The 10,198-nt window shown below is 55.6% G+C and overlaps 1 protein-coding gene across 1 annotated transcript in view; it reads right to left on the minus strand.

Annotated features, from left to right (window-relative positions):
• AGAP3 (ArfGAP with GTPase domain, ankyrin repeat and PH domain 3) overlaps nt 1–10,198 on the minus strand; it is a 162,859-nt gene that overhangs the window by 89,876 nt on the left and 62,785 nt on the right. The window contains exons 2-5 of the mRNA XM_009330229.1: nt 8,898–8,956; nt 1,633–1,720; nt 1,351–1,436; nt 868–1,009 (exon numbers count right to left, since the gene is read on the minus strand). Coding sequence (XP_009328504.1) covers nt 868–1,009; nt 1,351–1,436; nt 1,633–1,720; nt 8,898–8,956 — 375 coding nt within the window. The remainder of the gene's footprint in view (nt 1–867; nt 1,010–1,350; nt 1,437–1,632; nt 1,721–8,897; nt 8,957–10,198) is intronic.

Raw genomic sequence — 10,198 nt, forward strand, 5'->3', positions numbered from 1 at the left:
AGCGGAGCTCAGACACCTGCAGCAATACCCTCGTTGCTGCCCCTCCCTGCCTCCTAGGCACCCATAGCAAGCCTTTCGGAGGCCAGGCTGCCTCTGACGCACACTGCGCAAGGCAGGAATCCCGGTCAAGGGCTGCCCTCTCTCCCAGCAGCCCCTCTCCATCGGCAGCTTCTTGCCCAGGCACATCTGGGGTGCCCAGCTGGGGCTCCAGGCACTGTGTCTCCTGCCTCCACTGGCAGCCTCAGCTGCAGTTTCGTGACAGTTCCCTTACAGCCTCCATCCCAATCCCAGCTGGCTCCAGTCCCCAGCCCTGCAGAGGAGAGGGCGGGGAGGGCAGTTCTGAGCTGCTGCTTCTCTTCCCCACATCCACGTGCGCTGGCAGCACCTCAGGGGAGATGGTGCTCCACAGGTCAGGCCTCTTCTCGGGGTGCTGAAAGCAAGGTGCCATCCCCCGAAACCTTCTCTGCTGCAGATTGTCCCAGAGGATGAAGGGCAATGCACCAGCAGAAAACCCTCCTACACCCAGGCCCTGACTCCTGCCTGCGCCCAGCTGCTGCAGGCTAAACTGAGGAAGGCAGGCAACGCCAACAGGTTTGGGCATTTTGAAGAAGAAAGTGGCTCCATGAAGTAAGGCAGCTCTCTGCAGGCAAGCTGAAATGGTCTGAGAAGGAATTATTCAGCTCCTCCAGGGCCCTAGACTAGGGGCCTCAGAGTAACTCTGTCCCTCGTACGGCTTACAGACTGGGATCTCCCGATGCACTTGCAGGGCTAGCACCCTACACTCTCTTGCCAGTGTAGACATGTCACCAGTGCTCCTGACCGAGGCAGGGAGGATGTGGGGAGTAAACCTGGCCACCCCGCTCTCACCCTGTGTGCCCACCAGCACCATCGGCACCTCCGCTGTGTTCCGGTAGCTGCAGAGCCGCAGGTAGTAGTTGTAGACTGTCTGGAAGCTGATCTCATCCTCCAGGCTGAAGACAAACACCACAGCATCGACCCAGGCAGCAAACTGAGGGAGACACACCAGCCGTTACAGTCCAGACAAGCGTCCTGGAGCCCTGGGCCCAGAGCCGCCAGCAAGGGCAGCCACACAGCAGATGCGTGGGGTGCTGCAGCCAGGCTCAGCCGAGCGCACGCCCCAGGCCCTGTGGCACAAGCTTCCCGGCACCACGGGGAGACCCTGAGGTCAACAGTCACCATAGGGGTAGCCCCTCCTCAGGCCTCGCAGTCCTCATGTTCTCCCACAACCGGACTCCCAAGAGGCAACCGGGTAGGTCCCTCCCCAGGAGCCCTCCAATCCCTCCAGCAGGACAGGGTGGGAAGGGACCGCGGGAGGTACGGGTCTCCTACCTGGAGTTCGGGGGGGCCCCCTTCATCTCGAATCAGCAGCAAGTAACTCTGACCATCCACTACGATCTCCTTCTTAAATCGGCCACCTTGGGAAGAGAGCAAAGCAGCAGGTCAAGTGAGGGGGGGGAACAAGCAGAGGGAAACCCCTAACGAAGGCCAGGGGAGGCTGCAGAGCTCTGCGGCACTGGCAGATGAGGTGCAGAGACGGGGGTCACCTTTAGAGCTGGGGAGAGGAGTGAGGACTCAGACCACTCCCCAGGCACCCTGGAAACCAGACCTTACCCTCGGGAGACTCCTCCTGCACGTAGGTGCCGGTCAGGTAGCGGTGCACGAGGGCTGACTTGCCGCTGGACAGGTTCCCCACGATGCCCTGAAACAGAGATGCGCGTCACCCACTTACTGTGTGCCCAGCACGCCTTCCTCTACATGAGGCCAGCCCTGCGAGGTGAGCCCACCAGTAACCAGGCGTGTGCCGATGATGGGCAGAGACGGTCATGGAGGGCACAAGGGATGGCACAACACAGCTGGTACTCAGTAAGCCTGGGGGCATTAGCTGGTCTCAGTCAGGCAGAGAGCAGCAGGTACTGGGGCACAGCCAGCCAGAGGGTGGTGAAGACCCTTGTCCTCCCCCAAACAGGTGCAGCCCTGTCAGCGCCACGTTAGCTCTTCCCACAGCCCTCCTGCTCATCGGGGGGGGATGCTTGCCCTCCCAAGCCACAGTCAACTCTGAAGGAAAAAAACCTGTTCTCCCAGCCCACACATCCCAAATTTTGGGGCGTTACAGCTCTTGACAGCACCTGCCAGAAGGAGAACGAGAGCAGAGACTGGCCATGCGTTCAGTACAGCTGCTGCTTCCAATACCAGCAGCAAGGCACAGCACTTGCTCCTCGCTGCGGCAGTGATGCTGCTGTAGCAGAGCGCACGTTTCCCAGTGGAGCTGGCCGTGCTGCCTACACAGAACGACACCTAGCACCAATTTTTAACCAAGTTGAAAAATAAAGATACCTAGCACTAATTTTTAACTGGGTTGAAACACACTAGGCTAGGGGTCTGTCAGTCTGGATCATCCTACAAATTTGCTACAAAACGAATGTAGCTGTCCCAGGATGGGTCAGCCAGACAACCCAATTTTTCCTAATATCAGCATTTTCCCAATGATTTAAAAAAAACCGAGTGCCTAAGGGCTTGCAAGTGTGCTTGCCTGCTGATGGGATAGCAGTTCTGGGGTAAAGGGGCATCTTCTGCCATTCTTGCAAAAAAATCTAGTTCCAGCTGGTCAGCTTATTCCCCACATCCACAGGGACAACGCAGCTCATGAAGCGGGCTCTCGCGTTACTGAGCATCCCACCTCGTGCTCCTCTAGCCTCAGCTGCAGCGTTGCTCTGATGGAGCTGGAGTAGAAACGCCGGGGCGATGCAGAGGCGCCCTTCGCCTGTGCTCTTCTACCTCCTCCCGATGCCCCAGGACTGTGGAGAGGCACTCTCAGCCAGGAGCCAGAAGAGCTGTTCCTAACTCACTTCTTACACAGGCCTGTGCACCTCAAAACCCTGGTTGGTGAAGAAGGCGGGAAAGCTCCTACCAGCTGTTCACCGTGCAGAGCCCAGGAAGCTGTCCCGGCTAAGCCGAGGCCACAGCTCACCGTATCTGGGCAAAGTGAGCTCCCACTCCTTTTCCACACAGCTTACCAAAAAGCACCTAACCTACCTTTGGCTTTGGATAGTCTGACCTTACCATGGATCTTCTCATACATAACCGACTCCTGCTTTACAGCACCCTACACCTCCTCCTGCTCTAAACCACACTCCCAGTGCTCCCATGAAGACATCCTTGGGGTGGGTGTCTGACACACCAACACCATGTGGAGCACCTGCCTGTACTGCCCTGTAAAACCTAGAGCCTGGGGGTCTCTCCACTACTGAAGGTTCACACTTTGTCCCACTGACTTTTTGTTGTTGTTGCCCAGCATACCATCCACCCAAATGCTTTTGTAGGCATCCTCCTTCTCTGTCCCCAAGATTAGTTAGCATGGATTGTGAGGACTTGTTGTTTTACTGGGATTTAAGATGTCTGGTACATCTACCAGACAGAAGCCACCAGAGACATCCCGTGCAGACCTCTAAATGGGGTTGCTTTTTTTCTGGAAAATACAACATCCCCTGCATGTCCAAAGCTGCTTCACAACAAATGCACAGTGAGACTAAAGTGTTTGGCAGTGCACCGCTGACCTTGCACCCTTCCTAAACCCACCATTGGACCAGACCATGAGATTCACTGGGCATGTGCGAGTGCCCACATTTGCTGGAAATACCAGTCTCTGCCTAGGTGCTGCACAGACCCGGTGGGTATATTTCTGCGCAGGAAATCCCAGGCAGAAGTACGGTATCTTTACAATGAAAATTTCAAGCAGCCACACGGCACTGAAAAGCTAATACTGTTCGTGAAAACAGCACATACCCTTACATGTACAAGAGACAAAATAAAAATCCCAAGTCCCATCACTTGTCTCCAAGTGTCGCCTGGGTATCGGAAACTGCCACAAGGCACGGTGGTGTCAGAGCTCTCCACTTGTCTGCTCCTCCCAGGCTCCAGCGAGCCCCAGCTCCTGGAAACATGGACATGGTACTGCTGGACAACTCAGGGAAGAGCCCACGCAGCTGAGCGAGGACCAGCTCCTTCCTGAGCAGGTGCTGTGCACCATGCCCTCACCCCATCCACAGCCCACCTGAGCCCGGCCCCTCCGAGCGACAGGAATGAAACCTGCTACATGCTCAGTCCAGACCCAGCCCAGCAGGGGACACGTCACCCCAAGAGACCCGAGTCCCACGCACTGGGGCTGGGGGCGGCTCTCCCCACCTGGCCCACTGCCTCGGGCTGTGCCCACTCCCGCACTCCCAGGCCCCAGGTGTCCCCAGGGCAGCCCGCCCATGCCAGGGGACAGGACCGAGAGCCGCGCTGTAGGGGCAGGGCCTCCAGAGCCCGACAACACGTTCTGGTAACACTTCCTCATGATGTCCAAGTGTGGGCCAAGACGATTTCAGCTCTGGCCACTGGCTCTTCCCTGCTTGCCAAGGAAAGCACCCTTCTCAGTACTCAGGGGCCATAGGCAGGTCTCGCAGACACAACCTGTGGTGACACGCCGGTGGCAGGCTACGGAACAGGGCAGACATACCATGCTGCCAGAAGTGGCCTAACTGCAGTCGCACAGCGCTCAACTCCATGCCACCTGCCTGCACTGACTCTCCCTGCCGCACCCCACGCCTGCCCCCTGCACCCATCTTGCATTACACCCCTGACTGCGCCACTGACACGGTCTGTGCAACTCTGGAGCAAAAGGAATCAAGAACAGGCTGTCTGGCCCAGCGCTCGCTTGCAGTGCTATTTTCAAAGCTGCTCAGTTGCCAGAGCAGGTCTGCAGTACAGCCGCACACAGCCCCACCAGTACCAAAAGAAGTACGGGGTGAGGAGAGGAGTGGCTATGAACATTAAAGCTGCCTCTGCCAACGAAGAGAAGTTTATGGCCAACCTTTTCCAGGCAAAGGGATGAGCTTGGTGGGTGAGTCACCACCAGACAGGTTCTCCAGCTTTCAGCCAGGTGCTCGAAAGCTCCCGCTGCACCGGGTCCTGCCCCGGGCTACCCGCACGCTCCTGATGAGAGGCAAAGATGTGCCAACCCCACAGCAGCAGGCGCTCAGCCAGCGGCAGACCGTGCTACAGGAGCGCAGGAAACCGTCCGGTTTGCCGGCACCTCTCACGCCCACACCACATGGAGCCAGTGAGCGGCAGGACCGGGGTGCCAGGAGCCTGGGACTAGGAAGTGAAGATCAACACGCTCTCACAGGCATGCCTGGGCCGAACGCATCGCTACCAGGTCTGTCACCCGCAACAGTAATTACAGATCATACACAGCACGTTTAGACAGACGAGAACACGTACCAGACTGCAAACCTCACAGGTAACACACACGTGCTTCTGGAGCCAAGCGATCTGCGGAGATTTAAGGGCTACACGAATGCCGTAGCCCATGTTATGAATGAAGGTAACACCCCTTCCTCTGGCTGAGCCCTCCCTGCCACTGCCCCACTTCAATGGCAGTGTGAGCAGTCTGTGATATAAAGACGTGGAGACAGAGAAGAAACTGTGGAGACCACCGCACAGAGTGGGCAGCTCGGGGGCTCAGCTCTGTGCCCAGGCTAGCCACAGCTCCAGTCCCTGGGGAAACCTTTGCAAAACAGTGGCTCCCTGAGGCCGCCTGGCAGCTAGAACTCCACACAACATCAGAGATTAAACACTCCAACAATATTCAGCTCTCTCAAACTTGGATGGAGGCTGCATTTACACTTGTTTGTTTATAACCAAAATCCTGACCTACGTCTTGCTGAAATACACTTCTGCTTTGTCTTATCTTCATCTGGTGTTACAAACAAGCTCAAACAGAACTGACAGTCTTGAGGAACATAACCCTTAGAGGCAGCAAACCGAAGTAAAACGTAATGTGTAGGCACTATGGAAACCTCTGTATCAAGACATGTTGGGAGAACGAGGGAATGCAGCCTGCTTCTGTGCTAGCCAGTGAAGGGCTGATATTGCCCAGTATCGGGTCTGGGGGACGAGTGCCTGCCAACAGGCATCATTTGTGCCTTTCCCACAGGGAAGGCAAGGTTTGCAGGAATTGCTGCCTTCTCTCAGACGCAGACTCCTCTCAGCCTGCAGCAGATGGAGGAAGCTTCAGGATAAAACTGAGGTGGAAAAAACTGCTGAGCATAACTTAAATAAATCAAGCTATTAATAAACCTTAGAGAAAGTACACTGACCACTTGTGGTGCAAATAGGAACATGAGCAGGGAAGAAAGCGGTAAGATCCTTACCTCCTGCAGGAGAGGTAAAGGAAACAGCTCATTGCCGCAGAAGGAGGGATATGGGCTGCGGTCAATGCTTTATGTGCCATGAAACAGAAGCCCTCAACGAGTCCATGGTTTTCTATACTCACAGAATTATGAATCTTGGTTCATAGGCTCAGTGTAGGTCTCCCTTGGGGACAAGGACTGGCAGATCAGAGACAGAGCGGGTGCTTCGTGCAAGCCCCTCCCATCATAAACAGTGTGCTCTGCCTTTTATCAAAAGACCCTGAGTTTGCCCAGCACTAGGATGTTTTTTGGTTTCAGACACATTTTTCACAGGGGCACATGGTGCACTCAGTGAAGCATCATACAGGCAGGACTGAGGACTGGGTGGCTCTGCTGCAGGAGCCGCTTCTGCATCACTGCTGAGATCACTGCTGAGCCTCGTGCCAGCTGCACAGGCAAGACCTTGCTCCACCCAGAGCACCTCCCTGCGTCGAGCATGCCTCTGAGGACAGGGCTGGTGAGGCTGAGGTGGGAGCCGAGGGCAGAGTTGCTTGAAAACTGGAAGGGAGCAAAGCCTGGGAACGTCTCAGCCATTTAGTGATCCCCGTACAGACTCCAGGATGGGTGCCATGTGGGGACCCCTTCCGTACCACTGTAACCTGGTGGTAACTTGTGACGCTCGATCAAAGACCAATCTGTCTGCAGTGACCTGGGGAGAAGAGCTGGGTGCTGCAACAGACAGGGACGGCTGCACTGCTGGGGTGGGCGAGACGGGAGCTGAGGCACTGTAGCATTGGCGCACCCAGGGCCGAAGCAGCGCGGTGTGCAACAGACCCCTTAGACACCCGCCCGAAAACTCAGGACCTGCGCGGCTTTCCCCATCCCCACTGGCTGACCGCCCTCACAGACCCAGGCAGAAGCAGTTCTGCCGTTACATGACGACCTTCCCTCCACAGCCGCAGAAGAAATCCTGGGTGACCACCCCACTGCCCAGAGGTCTGCCCACCCAAGCACAGGGTCCCCCACCACAGTCGGCTGCTCCAGCCTAACCCCAGAGACACGACAGAAGGGGGTTCAGCCCAGCAAGGCCGGGACTGAACCAGGACTCTGAAAGGCCTCCAGGCTTTTAGGAAGACCTGCATCAGCTGGATGAAACCCCAGAGCAACAGAGATCTCCAGAGGTCATGGAAAATAGATTGTGTTAATTGAGGAAGAACTAAAAGCTTTAGGTTTGTTTAGTTTGCAGCACTGTTTTGTAGCCTACAGAATGCTAAAATGTCAGAAGGCAATACACAGAATAGCTGCAAGAATATTTTTCAACAGAGACACATTTTACAAGCCAAACTAACAAATGAATATTCTATGTTTGTTTTAATTTTTACTTAACTGCAGATAAGAAAAATGTGACAGCATGGTGCTGGTATGTTTTGCAAAAAGGCTTCTTGTTTCTTGGATTAAGATCGAAAAAAATTAATCTTGAAAGGGCTGAAGGTAGACATGCCAACAGTCTTCAAAGGGAGTTAAGGGCTGCCACGGAGAGCGTGAGAAGAGTGGAGCGGTGGAACAGATTGCCAAGGTCCCCGAGAACAGCCAGACAGACACTCAGAAGCGCCTGCGGCATCCTGCCCGCCCCGACGTCCCTTCCAGCGCTACCCCAGTGCTCGCAGCATGGCTGCCGAGGGTGCTTTTCTGTGAATGCCTGAACCACCCCACGAGCTCATTGCCACCAGCAATGAGGTCCCACTTTGTCCCTCACCCCAAGGCACAGCTTCTGCCCCTTGTGCTCGCCAGCCAGCTCGGCTCGAGCAGAACACCCTCCATGTCCTTCTGCTGCCATGACCTGTGCCAGCTCACAGATGGCCCCAGCAAGCTGGCACGCAGCCATCAGCAATGGCAGGCCATGGGCAACATCTCCCATGTCAGAGGTGCCACACCCCGAGACCAGGCCCCCTCCCTCATGACCCTGTCCCACGTGAAGGGGGCTGTGTCGGGGGCAGAGGCAGCTCCCCTAGCAGAGACCGAATCCCACAAGTAGGTGATGAAACCTGGTAACGGCGTGCCCTGGGAAACCCGCCCCGTGCTGACAAACCAGAGGAGCTTCATCCCCTCTGTCTGGCAGAACAAAGCACCAGAAGTGACAGTTTCATCCCACCAGCATCCCTCCACAGCAGGGACACCACGGGGCAGTCGTGTCTGGGAGGTGGCCAGTAGAGGCCAGGGAAGCACCAGCGCAGAGCTGAAGTCAACAAGGCTCAAACAGAGAGGTGACACCTCCCACGTGGGTAACTCCCACGCTTGGACGGCTGCTCTGAGGGTGATGGCCGTGGATGCATGCCTGTACTGCCACTCAGGATCTGCCCCTGCTTCTGCTACACTAGAAGATCTAGCCCGTGCAGCAGTACCTAGTCAGGAATTACGACTCTACTATGGCCAGCAGGAAGGGTGAGGTGGTCAAATATCGCCTTTCAGCCTTCACATCTGAGTGGTCTCCCAGACCAACACCCTCTCCCTTACAAGTGTGAGCCACCAAGAAGCTCTTGCCTTCCCCCAGCATGACAGCAGCCCCAGCTCCTCTCTCCCCTCCACAAGGCTGAAGCCTCTATGCACTTCCACTTGGCCACATTAAAACACAGGTTTTTCTTGGGGATTTGAAGAAGCATCAGAGAACCAGGGGTATCCAAGGCATGAGCCGCAAGTACTCACCACCTTCAGCTCAGGCACCGAGCGACTCAGGGTCCATTCCTGGCTGTTCACAAATGAATCTGCAGAACAGAGAGGAGAAATCATCAGGTCACCGTGGTCTCCCTCGAGATCCTAACAAGGATCCTGCCATGCTCTCCCTGCTCCCTCCAGGCAGGAGATTTATGGCTCTTCCCTCCCTTCCATCTTATCTAGAGACACGAAGCTGTATGAGGTCCTGATGCTGCCCATGCCCGGGAGGCTCTGCAGCCAGAGCTGCGGATGGGAAGGAGCAGCTGAGCTGAGGGCAGGAAGGCAGCACAGAGCCCATGCACCATGGGCTGGGGACCCTCCCTCCTGCCCTGCGGGAGCACAGAAAGTCCTACAGCACTCCCTTCCTCAAGGCACGTGGGACAAGGGAAGCACCAGAGACTAGATGCCTTTTTGGGGGGCACATGCTGTAAAGGACCCCAGAACCGAGGGCAAGCAACAGCAAAAGCAGTGCCCTAAGCACTGCACTCAGGCTACAATACCAGCGTGTCATATGCAGTGCAGATAAAGAGCTGAAGGCATGCTATAATCTATGTTCATGATTGAAAGTGAACACAATTAATTATTATGTGTACATTATGTAACTTGCAGAACATTGTAAGAGGCTTAAGAAGGTTGTAACAATCAGGCACGGCTTTGAGCAGCGCAGGAAACGCCCTCTCTTCTGCCACAGAAATCACAAACACTTCATTTGCATCCAAACAATCTCCAGGAGCTGGTCAAACAACAGACTTCCCAAATAAAACCAGACTCACCGGAGGAGGAGCAAGAGCCTGGAGAACACCTTGAATATCAGAAGTAGCCAGCAGACACTCCTAACAAAACTGGAGTCCTTCATTTGCCTTGAAGGAGGAAGTACATCCTCCACCCAAAGCCAGATGGCTACGGGGTGGGTGGCCAAAACAAAAGAGCAGCACTTGCTGTATGTTAATAGCGTAAAAATAATAAAGTATTTTTGGAGACCAGAAACCTGTGGGAGCACCGCTTCTTCAAGAACCTGTAATAAACTTGCCGAATTCACTGCTACAGACAATCGCAGAAATGGAAATCTCAGATGGGTTCAAAAAGGGAATAGGCGAATCTGCGAGACCCAACTGTGGACAGCAATTAAACACAACAGCCTGGGTGCTACCACTGCTCAGACATCACCCGAGGCCGCAGCGGGACGCCAGGCCAAAGGGGAGGATGGCTCTAGACCTGCCTTGCTGCCCTGTCCCCGCAGTGGCTGCCGGGGCAGGAGCTGCGAGGCCCCCTTCCCCGCCCCGGCGGCTCCT

This window comes from Pygoscelis adeliae, unplaced genomic scaffold (genome assembly GCF_000699105.1).
Source record: "Pygoscelis adeliae isolate BGI_AS28 unplaced genomic scaffold, ASM69910v1 Scaffold348, whole genome shotgun sequence".
NCBI classification, from domain to species: domain Eukaryota; kingdom Metazoa; phylum Chordata; class Aves; order Sphenisciformes; family Spheniscidae; genus Pygoscelis; species Pygoscelis adeliae.